The 17,658-nt window shown below is 42.0% G+C and overlaps 4 protein-coding genes across 4 annotated transcripts; all 4 read right to left on the reverse strand.

The window, feature by feature from the left end:
• Window positions 1-7,369: 7,369 nt before the first annotated feature.
• LOC108199491 (non-functional NADPH-dependent codeinone reductase 2-like) lies at window positions 7,370-9,104 on the reverse strand. Its single transcript, XM_017367315.2, has 3 exons — window positions 8,717-9,104; window positions 8,386-8,629; window positions 7,370-7,961 (listed from the first exon to the last, which is right to left on the reverse strand). Exons 1-3 carry the CDS (start codon window positions 9,034-9,036, stop codon window positions 7,557-7,559), a joined length of 969 nt encoding a protein of 322 aa, XP_017222804.2. The 5' UTR covers window positions 9,037-9,104; the 3' UTR covers window positions 7,370-7,556.
• Window positions 9,105-11,193: 2,089 nt separating this feature from the next.
• Window positions 11,194-12,587, reverse strand: LOC108199485 (non-functional NADPH-dependent codeinone reductase 2-like). The gene is made up of 3 exons (XM_017367310.2): window positions 12,170-12,587; window positions 11,840-12,083; window positions 11,194-11,736 (listed from the first exon to the last, which is right to left on the reverse strand). The coding sequence occupies exons 1-3, from the start codon at window positions 12,490-12,492 to the stop codon at window positions 11,332-11,334; spliced, it is 972 nt and encodes a 323-aa protein (XP_017222799.1). The 5' UTR covers window positions 12,493-12,587; the 3' UTR covers window positions 11,194-11,331.
• A 314-nt stretch (window positions 12,588-12,901) lies between these two features.
• Window positions 12,902-14,391, reverse strand: LOC108199487 (non-functional NADPH-dependent codeinone reductase 2-like). Its single transcript, XM_017367312.2, has 3 exons — window positions 14,014-14,391; window positions 13,654-13,897; window positions 12,902-13,584 (listed from the first exon to the last, which is right to left on the reverse strand). Exons 1-3 carry the CDS (start codon window positions 14,334-14,336, stop codon window positions 13,180-13,182), a joined length of 972 nt encoding a protein of 323 aa, XP_017222801.1. The 5' UTR covers window positions 14,337-14,391; the 3' UTR covers window positions 12,902-13,179.
• Window positions 14,392-15,684: 1,293 nt separating this feature from the next.
• Window positions 15,685-17,594, reverse strand: LOC108199486 (non-functional NADPH-dependent codeinone reductase 2-like). The gene is made up of 3 exons (XM_017367311.2): window positions 16,905-17,594; window positions 16,585-16,828; window positions 15,685-16,201 (listed from the first exon to the last, which is right to left on the reverse strand). The coding sequence occupies exons 1-3, from the start codon at window positions 17,225-17,227 to the stop codon at window positions 15,797-15,799; spliced, it is 972 nt and encodes a 323-aa protein (XP_017222800.1). The 5' UTR covers window positions 17,228-17,594; the 3' UTR covers window positions 15,685-15,796.
• Between the last annotated feature and the right edge of the window lie 64 nt (window positions 17,595-17,658).

Consider the following 17,658-nt stretch of genomic DNA (forward strand, 5'->3'; position numbering starts at 1 on the left):
TTTATACTTAGAAATTTTCCAAGTTAAATGGTTGCATGGATGGATCCGGGTAGATACTTCCCGGGTTGATTGTTTTATACATGTTTGTACTTAAAAAATTTTCTAAGTAAATAAAATGGAGGGACCCGGGCAATCCTTACCCGGGTTGATTGCTTTATTTGTGTTTGCACTTAGAAAATTTTTCTAAGTAAATGAAATAGAGGGACCCGGGCAATTCTTACCTGGGTTGATTGCTTTATATGTTTTTGATTGCCTTAGAAATTTTCTAAGTAAAATAACAGGTGAAATTCATTAGTAGCAAAAGACTTCATTGACTTCATTGATATTCAGAAGATTATACAGCTTTGATAATGATCAAAAGTACATGATTGCTTTTTAGGGATATGTTGCTGTCTTCTAGGATCCTTGCTTCTCGTTGATTTTACTGATAGAATTTCCTCAACCTAAGACCATGCCAGGTGTTGGATACTTCTGACCCGTCCATATGCTCCAGTTTGTAAGTGCCCGGCCTTAGGACTTCTTTGACTTTGTAAGGGCCTTCCCACTTTGGCATCAGCTTGCCAGTGTTGGTGGGATCAGAGGCCTCGGTGTCTCGTAGGACCAGGTCTCCTACTTGAAAATTTCTAACTCGGGATTTCTTGCTGAAGTGATCCCGGGTCTTCTCTTTGTATTTCTCCATTTTTGCGATTGCTTGGTCTCGGACCTCATCTACCAAGTCTAGGTTGACCCGGAGTCCCTCCTCATTGGCGATTTCATCGAAGTTGATTGCTCTATAGGAGGGTGACCCGACTTCAATTGGAAGCATCGCTTCGGTTCCATATGCTAACTTGAATGGAGTTTCGCCGGTGCTTGTCCGGGGACTGGTTCGGTATGACCAGAGGACATGAGGTAGTTCTTCTGGCCATTTGCTCTTGCTTTCTTCAAGTCTCTTCTCAATTCCTCTCAGGAGGATCCGGTTGGTGACCTCTACCTGGCCATTTCCTTGAGGATAGGCGACTGAAGACTTCTTGTGCTTGATGCCTCTTTCGGTCAGGTAGCTTTCAAAGTCCGACCCGATGAACTGGGGTCCATTATCTGAGACCAGGACTCTTGGCAGCCCGAATCTCATCAGAATGTTGTCCATGAACCGGATGACATCTTGTTGATTGATCGTCCGCATTGCCTTGGCTTCAACCCACTTGGTCATATAATCAATGGAGACAAGCAAGTATCTGAGGTCTCCTTTAGCCCGGGGGAAGGGTCCCATGATGTCTATCCCCCATACAGCAAAGGGGATCGGGGATAAGACCGAGGAGGGTAGGACGGGGCTTACCCGGGGCACGTTGCTGAATAGCTGGCAATTTTTACACTTCTTAACAAACTCGACGGAGTCTTGATGAATTGTTGGCCAGTAGTATCCTTGCCGGATGATTTTATAGGCCAGGCCTTTTGCCGACATGTGATCTCCACAGATCCCTTCGTGAACTTCCCTCAGACAGTATTCGGCCTCCTCCGGACCTATGCATTTCAGGATTGGGGATGAGTAGGTCCGGCGGAAGAGGATCCCGCCTTCTACGAAAAACTTTGCTGCCTTAGCTTTTAGTCTTTGTGCTTTTCCCTTGTCCTCGGGTAACTCTCCTTTTTCTATGTAGTTGATCAGGGGAGTCATCCAGGTAGGGTTGTTGTTGATTGCGAAGATTTCTTCATGATCTATTGTTGGCTTGTGCAATTCCTCGAAATAGACTGAGCTATCCAGGTCTGCTGAATTTTGGACCAACCTGGAGAGGTTGTCTGCTTCAGCATTTTCTTCCCTGTTGATTTGCAGGATCTTGCACCCGGGGATTAGAGTGAGGTAGCCTTTTACCAAGGCTTGATACTTGGTCAAGACCGGGTCTTTGGCAAGGTATTCTCCATTGGTCTGCCTGACCACGATCTGGGAATCACTGTAGATGGTGAGGTTCCGGATTGACAAGGTCCGGACCAATCTCAACCCTGCTAATAGGGCTTCGTACTCTGCTTGATTGTTGGTTGCTGCGAAGTTGAAAGAGATTGCTGTTTTGATGGTGAACCCATCCGGGCTCTTCAGGATTAGCCCGGCTCCTGATCTTTCGGTTGTTGAAGAGCCGTCGACATGGAGTATCCAAGACCCCGGGTCAGACTCTACCGGGGCTTCAGGTTCGGAATCCATGGGAGTTGTTTGATTTTCTGGGAAGTTGCATTCCACTACGAAGTCTGCCAGGACCTGGGCTTTGACTGCTGTCCGGGGTAGGAATGTTAGGCTGAACTGGCTAAGTTCGATGGCCCAGTTTACCAGCCTCCCGGAGATGTCCGGTTTGTGGATGATTTTCCTCAAAGGTTGGTCCGTGACAATCCTGATCTCTCTCCCTTGAAAGTAGTGTCTGAGTTTCCTGGATGCGGTGATCAGTGCGAATGCAAATTTCTCTAAGTTGGGGTATCTGGTCTCCGCATCTTTGAGGACCTGGCTGACATAGTAGACGGGTTTCTGTAGCCCGGCTTCTTCCCTGATCAAGGCTGCCCCGACGGCAAAGGGACCGGCTGACAGGTATAGGTAGAGGGGTTCTCCGGGTAAGGCTTTTGTCAGGATTGGGGGTTTAGACAGGTATGCTTTGATTTCGTCAAGGGCTCTTTGGCAATCCGGGCTCCATTCTACTAATTTCTGATTTTTCGCCCCTTTTAACAATTCAAAGAATGGTAGACATCTTTCAGCGAGTTTGGAGACAAACCTTCGGAGTGCTGCTAAGGACCCTGCTAGCTTTTGGACCTCCCTCTGCGTCCGAGGTGGTTGCATCTCTTGTACAGCTTTGATCTTCTCCGGGTTGGCCTCGATACCCCGGTTGCTCACCATAAAACCCAAAAACTTTCCGGCTTCGACTCCAAAGGTGCATTTGTCCGGGTTTAGCTTTAGCTTAGTTCTTCTCATGTTCTCAAAACATTCTCTAAGATCTGAAATGTGACCCGGGACCGAAGTGGATTTGGAGATTATATCGTCGACGTAGCATTCTAAGTTCCTTCCAAGTTGATCTTTGAAAATTTCATTCATGGCTTTCTGGTATGTGGACCCGGCATTCCTTAACCCGAACGGCATTAGTTTGTAGGCATATACTGCCCGATGGGTTATGAAGGCTGTTTTGGCTATGTCTGCTGGGTTCATCTTAACCTGGTTGTACCCGGAGAAGGCGTCCATGAAGCTTAACATCAGGTGTCCTGATGTGGCATCAATAAGCTGGTCTATGCTTGGTAGAGGATAAGGGTCCTTCGGACACGCCGCATTCAGATCCGTGTAGTCAACACACATCCTCCACTTTCCGTTTGCTTTCTTTACCATGACTACATTAGCTAGCCACTCCGGGTATTTGATCTCGCAGATGATATCTGCCTTCATCAATTTGCCGACTTCCTCATCTATTGCCTTCTGCCTTTCTGGTGCAAAATTTCTTCGTTTTTGTTTGACTGGCTTCTTCTTGGGGTCCACATCCAGGCTGTGCATTGCTAGTGACTCATCCAACCCGGGCATGTCGTCCGGGCTCCAGGCAAAAACATCTGCGTAGCTTCGAAGTAGTTGGATGAGTTCTTCTCTAAAAACGGTATCCAAGCCTTTTCCAATTTTGATTTTTCTTGTCGGGTTGTCTTTTTCGATCAGGACCGACTCGGTCTCGACCGCAGCTTCGACCTTGGTTAGTTCTTGTGCCGAGATCATTTGCTGGATCCGGGCGTCGGTGTTCTTTTCTACAAAATCTTGAGCTGAGCTCATGGTTGCTTTCTGGTTGCTTGGTCCAGGACCAGGGTTGATTGCTCCCGGGCTATGACTGCCCGGGTCTAGGTCGATGACCTGGACTTCCCCCTTAGGGTTGGTTCTCGGGTAGGGTCGATGTTTTTTGTTACTTCTCTGTTTTTGGAAGACGGTGGCCTTTCTCTTGTTGTCCATATGGGTTTCTGCCATAACCAAGGCTTGGCTGTAACATACCCCGGCTGTTTCCGAATCTCCTTTGACTTCGCCTACCCCGAACGGAGTTGGGAATTTGAATTTCAGGTGCGTGACAGAAGTAATGGCTTCGATTTTGTTTAGACCCGGGCGGCCAATGATCACATTGTAAGAGGAAGGGGTGTCTGTGACATAGAATTTGATCATATGGACGACCTGGGTTGGGGCTGTTCCAAAACGAACCGGGAGGTAAAGGGTTCCTAGGACCGGGACAATGCTGTTCCCGAATCCGTATAAGGGATCCTCCTTGTAGTCGTTCATCCGGATGTTTCCTAGTTGCATTCGGTCCATTGTATGTTTGAACAAGATGTTTGCTGAAGAGCCGTTGTCGACTAGGATGCGTCTGACCTCATTCTCGGCTATATCCAAGGTTACCACCAGGGCCTGATTGTGACCCCGGGTGACTCCCTCGAAATCCTTGCTGCTGAAGGAGATCACTTGTTCGGGGAAGGTTTGGATGGACATCACTTCTTGACAGGAGTCCGGGCTAGGGGGAGGTGAACAGGATCCTCCTAGCACTACGTTGACAATGTTTTTCTGTTTCCCGGATCCCCCTGTTTTTTCGGCTGTATTCCGGGCGATATATTGCCCCATGTTTCCTTTGCTGATCTGTTCTTCAATGAAGTACTTAAGGGATATGCAATTTTCAGTTTTATGACCATGGGTACCATGGTAATCACAGTGCCTGTTGGTAGGTCTGCTTTCAGGAGGAGTTTGCATGGGCTTTGGTGGGTAGTAGAAGGGTTTGTCCCGGACCTCTTTGAGTATGTCCTCGCGGGACCTGTTTAGAGGAGTCCATTCGGGCTCTGGTTTTGGTTCCCTGGTTGCTTTGTTTGGACCGGGGTCACTTCTGGACCCGGATCCCTGTTGGCTGGTCCTCTTGGAACCTGATTGCTGGATGAAGTTTGTCTGTCTGTCCGGTTTGAATTTCTTATCCTGGTGATATTCTTTCCGGGGTCTATCCTCGACCTGTTTCCCTTTTGAGCTTCCCTGTCGGGTCATCCTCATTGCTTGGAGCACATCGGTCTCCTTGATGAATTTGGCGGCCATGGCATAGGCAGCTGCCAGGCTCTGGGGTTCCTTGTTGATCAGTTCGACCACATATCTTTCATTTTGTTCCGGGTCTAGGTTCCTTCGGAATATGCTTAGGGCCTCACGCTCATCCAAGTTGGAAATTTTGTTGATTGCTTCCTGGAAACGTTTCATGTAGTCTGAGAGTGCCTCATTGTCGTATTGGCGAACCGTTTCCAGGTGACACATATGGAGTTCATGTGTCTTGTTTGCTCGAAACCTTCGGAGGAAGGCTTCCCTGAAGTCTTTCCATGACCCGATGCTCCGGGAGGGGATCCGGCTGAACCATCTCTGGGCCCCCCCCTTGAATGTGGATGCGAAGAAGCGGCATTTGGTCAGATCATTGTAGTAGTAGATCTGGGCTATCTGTTCAAAGTAGTGCAGGTGTTCCTCCGGGTCTCCCAGTCCATTGAAAGATTCAAAGTTGTAATGTTTCATACCCTTTTGTCGGGGTATGGATTCCAAGGAATGGCTGAAGGGAGTCAGGGTTCCCCCAATTTCAAGCCCGGCATCATTTCCGATTTTCCGGTTGAGTTCATTGATCATGTCTCTGAGGTTGGTTTGTCCCGGTCTCTCATCCTCGTCATCAGAGATGAGTTCGGGTGTTGTTTCCTTCCGGTAGCGCTTGGACCGGGATCCTTTGGTCAATTTCTCCTCTTCGAGTTGAATCCGGAGGGCGATTTTTTGCTCAAGTTTTTCCTCTTCTTCTTTTCGGATCTGCTCTTTCCTTTCAGCCAAAATTTTCAACCGGGTTTCCTCACTTTCCTTTTGTTTCTTTTTCTTTGCTTTGTCTCCGATCCGGTCGAAGACGGAACCCCGGGATTGACGACTGTTCCCGGAGTCCTCGGACTCACCGATGTCCTCAAGTCTGCGGTTGCTTTCCCGGCGATCCTGGTACTGTCGGATGGCCTCAGCCAGATCCTCTTTGGTGAGCTGGGACAGGTGGAGGGTGGTGATCGGGACGTCAGTATACTTGTATTGGTTCATCTCAATAGTGACCCGGGCGTCATTGGGGTTGACGGTTTGGTTCTCTTCCGGGTTCACAAGGGTGAAGAGAGGTCCTGTGGCATGATCCGGGTTCGGGTTATCCTGGTCTGTTTGGTTATCCGGGTTTGGAGGGAGGTTGGAGCGTGTTCTTTTTGCCATGATTCCAAGAACTTACTCAGGGTGTATGGTTGCTGTTTTGGTGACAATGCTTGCAAACAGTATAGATAGTGACAGGGTGACAGAAATAGTGTGCACAGGTAGTCAACTTACTATTTTCAGAAATACTATAAGTAGTTAAGTGACAAAATGTGACCAGGTGTGAGACAAAAAGATTTTATGTGCTACAGACAAGATTAGGGTTTTGCTCAGACAGGGTTTGCTATCATGCTCTACTACAGACAAATTTAGGGTTTTGGTCAGGTGAGGTTTTCTACCATGCACATATCAAGAAAAGCCATGGCTGAAGGTTTCAAGGAGCTGGGTGTTTTATGAAAGCTTACTGGTGTGTTTGGACCCCCGTTTCGGGGGTTTGTTGAAGAAGATGAGTCCAGTGGCACCGTGACCACAGGACAGAGGACACCTTCCCCTCCTTCTAGCGCCAAATGATAACGCCAATCTCCGATCCCGGTCCTTCCTCCGCCGTGACTGGTGGTTCCGTGGTGCAGCTGCTGGATGGGGGCCTACAAAACAACGCCGGCGGGGGGGTTTTGCCCCGAAGCGCCTCCGGCGTGAGAGTAAGCGTAGGTTTCGGAAGGATAAAGGTTAGAGAGAGTGTTATCTATATGTGGTGGGTGAAGGTGTTTAGCTGGTGGTTGCTAGTGGCTGAGAGTGTTTGAGTGTATGCTGAGTGCAAGTGTGTGTGAGAATGAGTGTAAAAGAGAGTGAGTTAACCCCCAGACTCTTGGTCCTTGGTCTATTTATAGGCCAAGGATTAGGGTTTGGGGGTGCGTACCTGGATCCTGGTCCTACACGTGTAGGGGTTTGATCCCCTACACGTGTCCAGGTGTCGGCGTAGAAGTAGTCTTTTGGAATGTTCCCTGGCTTGTCTTTATCGCCAGTAGTTGACCGTTATATTTGTCTTCATCGTGTCAGTCTGTGCCTTGTGCAGCAAGTGTCGGCTGGTACATATAGGGATCCCGGTCGAGAGGTATGACTCTAGCTGTACCCGGGTCCAGGACCTCACCCGGTGATATGCCCTGGTAGGGTTGAGGGATCGTCTGCCGTGTCTGGTAGCATACCGGGAGTCGGGGTCGCTGTGTTTCCGGGTGAACACAGGGGCGGGGTATCCGGGTTCTGTCATCCCGGGTTACACCCTATCATTATGTGACATGTATGCAAATAGCACCTTGGCCATAATTTTCTTTATAAACAATCCGGCTATAGCAACTATAAATTACAAAAGGAAAACTATAATACAGTAGCAATAGAAAGAACAAGAGTGACATATTGGCGGCTGTGCCTTATTTCAGAAGGTTTGCATATGCTGATATGCCATTATATTTGTGTAATAATCATCTTAAAGCTCTCCATCCCAGATATCCTCGACGGACTTAAAAGGACCAGTATCAGATATAAACATATGGCCAAGGCCTGCCCTCCTTTGCGGCAGTGCAGCTATCTTCATGGACTCTTCTTCACTCAATCCCCATTCAAATATTTCAAGATTCTGCTTTAGTCTCTCTTTGTTGTGAGGCTTGGTCACAATAATAACTCCTTGCTCATAAGCCCATCTTAAAGCAATCTGGGCCACAGACTTCCCTTTCGACTCTGCAATTCCCATCAGAACCTTAGATTCCAGAACATCTTTTGTCCCCCAGAAAGCTCCTGCCGCTCCTAGAGGAGAATAAGCAGCTATTTTGATTCCATTTGCCTGACAATACTCCCTCAGTTTCCCTTGTTGCCATGCAGGGTTCATCTCCACCTTTATAAACAATAGACATCCGAAAGATTTAGAGCCTGTTTGTGGGGATTTAAGTCGAGAGCTTAATGTTGTTTCTAATTTTAAGCTAAACTATGTTTATTTGAGTAATAACCCTGAAACTGACTTATAGTCGGAAAGAAGTCACAAACTGACTTAAAACGATAAATCAGTTTGATGTACTTTTTTCAAAAAAAAAAATTTAATATAAAAGTTAACCATAAGTCATAAGTTATCTATATATCACTTTATTATTATTTTTTATCATCCAAATAGACATTTTAAACTCCCAACTTATCACGTTGAGTCATGATAAGCTATAAGTTACAATTTTAACCTGAGACAACCGGGCTCTTAAGTGCATGATGGTACCATGTATTTGTGCACAAGGATGAAATCGACGAGGAATTTGTGAATTTAAACTTACTTGATTGATTGCAGGAGGAATCTTAGCAAATGCCAGAATATCAGCAATTTTCTTGCAAGTGAAATTACTGACACCAATAGATTTTGCAAGGCCAAGTGTTTGGCACTCCTCCATGGCCGTCCAAACAGATTTAATATCCATCGGAACAAAATCTTCAGGGTTCAGGCGGAAAGGGTTTGATCCAGCCTTCATGCTCATTGGAAAATGTATAAGGTACTGATCAACATAGTCCAACTTCATATCCCTATCCAACAATCAATATTAATAAACTTAAGGGCCACACAGATCATTTGTTCAAAAATTGAAAAAAAATGGTGTGTAAAAGTAGTACCGCAAACTCTTTTGAAGGGCAGGAAGGACACGATCACCATAATTATCATTCAACCAAATCTTAGACGTAATGAAGAGTTCATCGCGGGACTTGATCAAACCACAACTGATAGCTTGAGATATCGCTTCACCAAGAGCTTCTTCTGTTCTGTAAAAGGAAGCAGTATCAAACATTCTGTAACCAAGCTCAATTGCTTCAAGCACTGCTTTTATCATACTAGTCAAAAATTCTGGAGTTGGATCCAAAGTTCCTAAGCCCAGTCCCAAAACTGGCATAGCTTTTGCATTTCCAGAGCTCAGAATAATTTCTGGAATAGCCATCTTTGTTTACTTGCTAGTTGCTATTCACTTGGACCAGTTTAGTATGTATGTGAATTTGTTTGATTGTCTTGAATGATCAACTACACCATATATAGTAATTTACATGTAATCATCAATCTTGTTTTATTTTATTTTATCTTATCATGCAGATATCGAGTATATTGTTTAAAACAGAGGCATTGACCGGATAAATATAAAAATAAAAGACACTCTGGAGCACAAATTTATCTTAAGTAATTAGGAATTTTCTTAAAGTGAGGGTTAATAAAAATTTGATGTAACTTTTCTCTTCGGGTTAATTTAAACGAAGGCGTAGATGGGAGACAGTGATGTTCAATGAAATTTATTAGAGTTGCACCTGTATCTGCTGAAGTGAACATATTTCTCTATTAGCTGGTCAAGAATATTTTTCTATGATATATCTGATTTTTACCAAGATGCAAAGAATTCTTTTTGCTAAATTCTGTTATTAGGCAGTTTCGGACAACAACTTGGTAGATTCTTCATAGCTGCTATATTCCAGTCACGCGAATATGCTTCAAATTGTTGGCTTTAAATCTGGAAATCTTACAGTAGAATCGCTGTAATAGTTTCTGCTGCATTACACAAAAACGCGGGAAATAAGCTATCATCACCTACATTATATTGGTCATGTACTGTAAATTTCTGAACTTCTGAACTCTAAAGATTTCAGACAAATTATGAATACTAGAACTAGTTCCAGTTGCAGCAAATAAAGATGAGACCGACATCAAAACAGCCTTGCAGGATATCCTGATCTGAGTATATTGTTTAAAACAGAGGCATTGACCAGATAAATATAAAAATAAAAGACACTTAATTGAGGCAATTTATATATTAATATCATTATTTCAAATATGTATATGAATTTCACCATTGCAATGATATAGATTCTTATTTATAGTTATGATAAATTCTGATTGCATTTGTCGAATGTACTATCACATCATTTATTCTCATGTAAAAATGTATTTTTCATTTTTTTGAGATAATTAATAATTTTGTAAAGATTTGCAGGTGTACAGCATATATATTTATACTGTAAAGATGAAATCTGTATAGTAGATTTTTACACCTCAAATGCATAAAGTCAAGCGACTATTAATAGAGGGAGTATTTGTTGAAGAGTACTAAGTTTATGTTGGGGCATCTACCACCTCATGGTTTAAGATTGACGGGTTACTTAACATAATATCAAAGTTCAGTTTAAATTGTTTAGTGTCTACAATTATACGATTGAGAGGAAGTGTTGCTTAGCAGAATTAAAAAAAAAAAAAAAAATTTAAACTCAGAACTGTATCCTAAATCTTCTACGGGTCAGTTCTGCCATGTCTATGTGTACAAGATGGTAGCCAGAATATGCTGCAAATATGTGGAATGGAGCTTTAGGTAAGAGGCTCAGCCCTCAGGAGTCTGGTCTAAGGTGTCCGGACAGTTATACACAGAGGACTTCATTGTATTAGTTATAAATTCTGGTATTGGATCAAAAGCTCTTAATCCCGGTCCCAGAACTGGCATAGGTTTCGCATCCCCAGAGCTCAAACAAATTTCTGGAATAGCCCTCTTAAAATTTCTGTACAACTTTAGTATGTACTTAAGAGTTTATTTGATTGCATTGAAGAACAGGACTATAATAACAGAATTTGCAGGTTATTCAAAATAAAAAAATCAAGCATGTTTGGTTACCAATTAAAAAAATCTGTGGCAAGTTATCAATCGAAAGCTCCTAAGCCCAGTCCTAAAACTGGCATAGCTTTTGCATTTCCGGAGCTCAGAATAACTTCTGGAATAGCCATCTTATATTACCTGCTATTCACCTGGACCAGTTTAGTATGTGTGTGAATTTTGTTTGATTGTCTTCAATGATCAACTGCACCATATATAAACTTGTACATGTAATTACTAGAAACTATCAGATTGAATGAGGAATTACCAATCAAAGCAGACCACTTACAAAAAAATGTGAAAAAGATTGGTTGACATTAGATTTTTTTACCAGGACCAGTACAGTTTTTAGTTAGACGAGGAATCGATCAAATGAGGAATAGTCTAAGGAGTCCAGAGCCATCTTCGACGTCATGGGTGATGTTATATCTGGCAACTATAAATCACAGAAAGAAGATATATTTGTAGACATGAAGAGAAGAGAGTATTCTCAAGCAACTAGCACAAAAATCTGAATTAAATGTATATTAAGTTCTCAACCTCTTATAAATTCTGAATTTATTATACACACCAGAAGATAATGAAACAGATAATCTAAGAAGTGACATTTTAAAGTTCTCCATCCCAGAGCTCCTCAACTGATTTTATAGGGCCAGTTTCGAAGACAAAAATGTCCCCACGGTTTGCCCTGATCTGCGGGATCTGAGCAATCTTCTTGGACTCCTCAGCGCTCAACTCCCAGTCAAAAATTTCTTGATTCTGCTTAAGTCTTTCTTTGTTGAAGCTCTTCATCACAACGACGAGTCCTTGTTCATAAGCCCATCTCAAAGCCACCTGGGCTACAGATTTTCCTTTCGACTTTGCAATTTCATTCAGAACTTCAGATTCCAGCACTCCTTTGGTTCCCCAAAAGGCTCCTGCTGCTCCAAGAGGAGAAAAAGCCGCTATCTTGATTCCCTTTGCCTGGCAGAACTCCTTTAACTTCCCTTGTTGCCATGCTGGATTCATCTCCACCTATCAACACAATTAGATTAGGATTCTAGAATACTTAAGTGCATGATTATACCACATCTTTTTAAGTAACACATGCTATGATGCGGATAATTACTGAACTTACTTGAACGATTGCTGGAGGAATCTTAGCGAAAGCCAGAATATCAGCAACCTTCTTGGAAGAGAAATTGCTGACACCAATAGACTTCGTAAGGCCGAGTTTTTGGCACTCTTCCATGGCTGTCCAAACAGATTTAAGGTCCAGTGGAAGAACATCATCCGGCTTTAGGGCAAAAGGGTTTGCCTCGGGCTTCAAGCTCACTGGCCAATGAATCAGATACTGATCAAGATACTCCAACTTCATATTCCTGAAAATAATAAAAAAAAATATGAATTGACATTACAAGTTCTTGTTTTCTAATAAGAAACATGAATGAGCGGTCATTTGTATTACTCTAGTGTCTTCTGGAGAGCAGGGAGGATACGATCTGCATGAGTATCATTGCACCAGACCTTAGAGGTAAGAAAGACTTCATCGCGAGACTTGATCAAACCAAGACTAACCGCTTGACATATAGCTTCACCAACAGCTTCCTCTGTTTGGTAAAAGGAAGCAGTATCAAACATCCTATAACCAAGCTCAATTGCTTCAAGCACCGCTTTTATCACTGCTTCTGGCGGTGCAGGGGGATAACCACCTGTGCCAAGTCCTAATACTGGCATAGGTTTCGCGTCAACAGAGCTTAAAGTAACTGTTGGAATACTCTGCAGATCCATCTCTTAGTTGCTATTACCTGCTGATGAACTTGGTATGTGTAATTAAAGTTACAAGAGGAATGAACTGTGCTTTGATTTAATTTTCTTATGTGATTAGGTCACACCTATATATAATCAACATGTACATGCAAGTTGATATAAAATTATGATTTAGTCTTCTTGACTTTGTCTTTGTATTGTATCTGGAGGGCTTGACTCTTGCTAAAAAACTTACATCAGCACTGATGCCACAAGAAATTTTTAACATTTATTTGATAATTTTTTTATTATAACTTACTTTATTCCAATTTTCCCATGATTGCTGCTGTTCTACTCGGTATCAAAAATTTTAGGGTTCAAATTTTAGCACAGGAATAAAAATATGTGACTTTCATAATGTTTAGTAGGAAAAAAAATTGTAGAAGCATGGTTCCAGTTGCAATGAACAAACAATTATAAGGCCAGCATGCGAAACAGCCCTACAGGAGCTCTTCTGCTCAGGCTTCAGGGCGTCGCCATCCTCATTAGGTAGGCAGCAAGAATTATGTGGCTTATGTAGTAACTTTAAATTACATAAAGGATGATCTGTGAAACACAAGAACTAGCTGAAAACAGAAGTGACAAATCAAAACGAACGTGGCAAATGAGTACCCTGAGTATTGAAACGAATACAGGTAGTTGCCTTATTATATTTATGTTGTTATGATCTTATAGTTCTCCATCCCAAAGCTCGTCAATTGACTTGATAGGACCAGTTTCAGAAATAAACATTGTCCCAAGGTATGCCCTGCTCTGTGGGATTGCAGCAATCTTCTTGGACTCTTCATCGCTTAACTCCCAGCCAAAAATTTCAAGATTCTGCTTTAGTCTGTCTTTGTTGAAGCTCTTCATCACAATGACAACCCCTTGCTCATAAGCCCATCTTAAAGCCACTTGTGCCACGGATTTTCCTTTCGACTTGGCAATTTCCATTAAAACCTCAGATTGCAGTACTTCTTTGGTTCCCCAATAGGCTCCTGCTGCTCCAAGAGGAGAATAAGCAGCTACCTTGATATTATTTGCCTGGCAGAACTCCCTTAGCTTCCCTTGTTGCCATGCAGGGTTCATCTCCACCTTTAAACATAAATACATCAGATAGACAAACATAATTAAACAAAAATTCATTTGTTGATTTGAACTTACTTGATTGATCACTGGAGGTATCTCTGCAAAAGCCAGAATATTGGCAAGCTTCTTGCAAGAGAAATTACTGACACCTATTGATTTTGTAAGTCCGAGTGTTTGGCATTCTTCCATAGCTGCCCAAACAGATTTGATGTCCATTGGAACAACATCTTTCGGGTTTGCTGGATAAGGGATTGATCCGGGCTTCATACTCACTGGAAAGTGAACAAGATACTGATCAAGATACTTCAATTTCATATTCCTGCACAACAACAGCAAAAATTATTATGAACTCTCAAGATTTTTCTCAGCAAAGTGATACAAGATCTTGGTACGATACAAATTGAAAGAACAGTTAGTGTGCTCGTGTGTACTTACTTCAGAGTCTTCTGAAGTGCAGGGATGACACAATCACCATGGTTATCAGTGCACCAGAGCTTTGAGGTGATGAAGACCTCATCACGAGACTTAATCAAACCAAGACTAAGAGCTTGAGATATAGCTTCACCAAGGCCTTTCTCTGTTTGGTAAAGAGTGGCAGTGTCAAACATCCTATAACCAAGCTCAATTGCTTCAAGCACTGCTTTTACGACTACTTCTGCTGTTGGAAATGGATCAGCTGATGTTCCGAGTCCCAAAACTGGCATATCTTTTGCATTCCCGGACCTCAGAGTGACGCGTGGAATACTTTGCTGAGCCATTCTCAGTTGTTACTACCTTCCAGGCATCTTTGGCCAAGCTAACTATATATGGTTATTATAATTAACATGATTTAACCCTTTCTCTCTTTGATGTTATTTAAAGTTATTATAATTAACATGATTTAACCCTTTCTCTGTTTGATGTTATTTAACCATATTATCACCTGCTCCTTAGATAATAACAGATGAGTCTAAAGTAATGTCAAATATGTACCTCTCAAGAAATTTTTAAAAAACAGACAAGAATACTATATATCCACAAGAATACTATATTTAAATTTTATCTGGACTGATCCCTGGAGGAATCTTCGCAAGAGCCAGGTTTCATAAATTTAAGTGTGTGTCTGCTGTCTGGCACTCTTTCATGTCTGTCTAAACATCAGAACATCACATTATCTTGAAAATGTATAGGATACTGAACAAGATACTCCGACTATATACTCCTGAGCAACAATAAAGAGCAATGTGAATAAAGGCGTGGCGTTTGTAACACTGTAGAGTCTTCAGAAGGGTGGGAGGACATGATTGCCATGGTTATCACTGCACCAGAGCTTAGGAGTGATGAAGGCTTCACGTGAAACTAATTAAACCTAGACTAATAACTTTAAAATTTTCAAAAATAGGCTGAGTAGTAATATTTAGTATATAACAGAGAATCTACTTGGTCCTTGACAAATTTATCTCAAGTGGTTAGGAGTTTTCTTACAATATTAAGAGAGGGTTGATGACAATTTGATGTAACTTTTCTCTTCGGGTTAATTTAAACGAAGACGTAGATGGGAGACAGTGATGTTCAATGAAATTTATTAGTGTTTCACCTTTATCTGCTGAAGTGAACAGATTTTCTCTATTAACTGGTCAAATTTTTGCTAAATTTTGTTATTAGGCAGTTTCGGACAACAACTTGGAAGATTCTTCATAGCTGCTAAATTCAGTCAGGCAAATATGTTTCAAATTGTTGGCTTATTTAAATCTGGAAAGCTTACAGTAGAATCGCTGTCATAGTTTCTGCTGCATTACACAAAAACGCTGGAAATAAGCTATCATCGCCTATACATTATATTGATCATGTACTGTAAATTTCTGAACTTCCGAATTCTAAAGATTTCAGACAAATTATGAATACTAGAACTAGTTCCAGTTGCAGCAAATAAAGATGAGACCGACATTAAAACAGCCTTGCAGGATATCCTCATCTGAGGTAACCGTCATCATCAAACTAGTTTTGGTTACTCGCATGAATCATTTGGCTTGCCTAAGAACTATAAATTAGGAAAAAATGATATAGGAAACACTAGAAATTGCAGAAAACACTAATGACATATTGAGGATCTGCGATCAGAATATGTGTATCCTGAGTGCTGAAATGAATTTAAATTCAATCATCATTTCCTTGTATAATTAGGAAAAATAAGTGACAATTGGTGGCCATGACTTATTATATTTATGCAACAAAAATCTTAAAGTTCTCCATCCCAAATGTCATCAAGTGACTTTATAGGACCTGTAGCAGAGATATACATCTTACACTGATTTGCCCTGCTCTGAGGAATTTCAGCAATCTTTCTGGACTCGACATCGCTCAATCTCCAGTCAAAAATTTCAAGATTCTGCTTTAGTCTCTCTTTGTTAAAGCTCTTCATCACAATGACAATTCCTTGCTCATAAGCCCATCTTAAAGCCACCTGAGCAACAGATTTTCCTTTCGACTTTGCAATTTCAATTAGAACCTCAGATTCCAACACCTCTTTGGTTCCCCAAAAGGCTCCTGCGGCTCCAAGGGGAGAATAAGCAGCAATCATGATTCCATTCGCCTGACAAAACTCCTTCAGCTTCCCTTGTTGCCATGCTGGGTTCATTTCCACCTTTAAGCATAATTAAATCAGGAAGACAGAAGTACAACTCTTACACAACATTCGACTAGATAGACGTGATGCATTAACATTTATCTTGAACGCTCTCCCTCACTCAAAAGCCCATTTTTGGGATCACATAGTGGACCACTAGAAACCTATCCCTCAGGCCAATATTCAACCTTCCAAATTCATACATTTATATCAGTTTACAAGAGCTTCGATACCATACTAACACTTTACAGGTTTATTTAAATCATATGTAATTAAGAAATAGCTACTAAATTATGATATAAAGTCCACAATCAAAAATCAAGAGGGAGGGTATGGTTTTGAGGCAACTGACAGGCTCGATGATAAACTTGACATCAACGAGCCTGTGCATTTGAACTTACTTGATTAACTGCTGGAGGAATCTTGGCAAACGCCAGAATATCAGAAAGTTTCTTGCAAGAGAAGTTACTGACACCAATTGTTTTTGTAAGGCCGAGTGTTTGGCACTCTTCCATGGCTGTCCAAATTGCTTTGATGTCCATTAGAACAAGATCACTGGGATTTGGCGGAAAAGGATTTGCTCCAGGCTTCAGGCTCGCTGGAAAATGAATAAGATACTGATCAAGATAGTCCAACTTCATATTCCTGCACAATTATAAACAAGAACAATAAGGAACTCTGATATTCCCTTCAGCAAAGTGAAACAAGTGGTGTGTATTACTGTAAAGTCTTTTGAAGGGCAGGGAGGACACGATCCCCATGGTTATCAGTCAACCAGAGCTTAGACGTGATGAAAAGATCATCACGAGACCTGATAAGGCCAAGCGTAAGAGCTTGAGATATAGCTTCACCAAGAGCTCCCTCTGTTCGGTAAAGACTAGCAGTATCAAACATCCTATAACCAAGCTCAATTGCTTCAAGCACGGCCTTTATGACCACTTCTGGTTTTGGAAAGGGAGCAGTTGAGGTTCCCAGTCCCAAAACTGGCATACGTTTTGCATCACCCGAGCTCAAACTGACTTCTGGAATACTCTGCAGAGCCATCTTTGAGATTGTATTACCACTTAATCACCTCCGGCCAAGCTTAGTCTGTATGGATTCAATTTATAGATAATTTTTACTCCTTCATTATCCGATTTTTTTTGATTATATTATCACCTGCTCTCAACTTAAAAACAGTAAGAAATAATGTCACGCCGTTGGCTACTAGAAGCAGAAGGCATCAATGACAGAGTCACTCTGGCATTTTCTATTAACATCTTTGCTTAAGATCTAGTGCTATCGCTCTGTCTCGCGTGTCTTATCTCCAATTTTTTAATAACAACCTAAACCTCTTAGTTTTTTTTAATGTACTACACAATTATCCACTTGCTTTTTGTGACATACTGACTTGGAAGAATCCACATCAGATGCAAGCATCATATGTGATACGTTATGATCGAAGGCCTTGTACAGCCGATCAAGAATAACCTCAC

Source organism: Daucus carota, chromosome 8 (assembly GCF_001625215.2).
Source record: "Daucus carota subsp. sativus chromosome 8, DH1 v3.0, whole genome shotgun sequence".
Lineage (NCBI taxonomy): Eukaryota > Viridiplantae > Streptophyta > Magnoliopsida > Apiales > Apiaceae > Daucus > Daucus carota.

Bases quoted from the DNA above. Each gene is read 5' to 3' on its own strand.
- LOC108199491 (XM_017367315.2), bottom strand. From the start codon at position 9,036: ATGGCTATTCCAGAAATTATTCTGAGCTCTGGAAATGCAAAAGCTATG. The intron at 8,630-8,716 runs GTACTACTTTTA...ATTGTTGGATAG, and splicing joins GCCCTTCAAAAGAGTTTGCG to GGATATGAAGTTGGACTATG. The intron at 7,962-8,385 runs GTAAGTTTAAAT...TTGTTTATAAAG, and splicing joins TTCCTCCTGCAATCAATCAA to GTGGAGATGAACCCTGCATG.
- LOC108199485 (XM_017367310.2), bottom strand. From the start codon at position 12,492: ATGGATCTGCAGAGTATTCCAACAGTTACTTTAAGCTCTGTTGACGCG. The intron at 12,084-12,169 runs GTAATACAAATG...TATTATTTTCAG, and splicing joins GCTCTCCAGAAGACACTAGA to GAATATGAAGTTGGAGTATC. The intron at 11,737-11,839 runs GTAAGTTCAGTA...TTGTGTTGATAG, and splicing joins TTCCTCCAGCAATCGTTCAA to GTGGAGATGAATCCAGCATG.
- LOC108199487 (XM_017367312.2), bottom strand. From the start codon at position 14,336: ATGGCTCAGCAAAGTATTCCACGCGTCACTCTGAGGTCCGGGAATGCA. The intron at 13,898-14,013 runs GTAAGTACACAC...GTTGTTGTGCAG, and splicing joins GCACTTCAGAAGACTCTGAA to GAATATGAAATTGAAGTATC. The intron at 13,585-13,653 runs GTAAGTTCAAAT...TTATGTTTAAAG, and splicing joins TACCTCCAGTGATCAATCAA to GTGGAGATGAACCCTGCATG.
- LOC108199486 (XM_017367311.2), bottom strand. From the start codon at position 17,227: ATGGCTCTGCAGAGTATTCCAGAAGTCAGTTTGAGCTCGGGTGATGCA. The intron at 16,829-16,904 runs GTAATACACACC...ATAATTGTGCAG, and splicing joins GCCCTTCAAAAGACTTTACA to GAATATGAAGTTGGACTATC. The intron at 16,202-16,584 runs GTAAGTTCAAAT...TTATGCTTAAAG, and splicing joins TTCCTCCAGCAGTTAATCAA to GTGGAAATGAACCCAGCATG.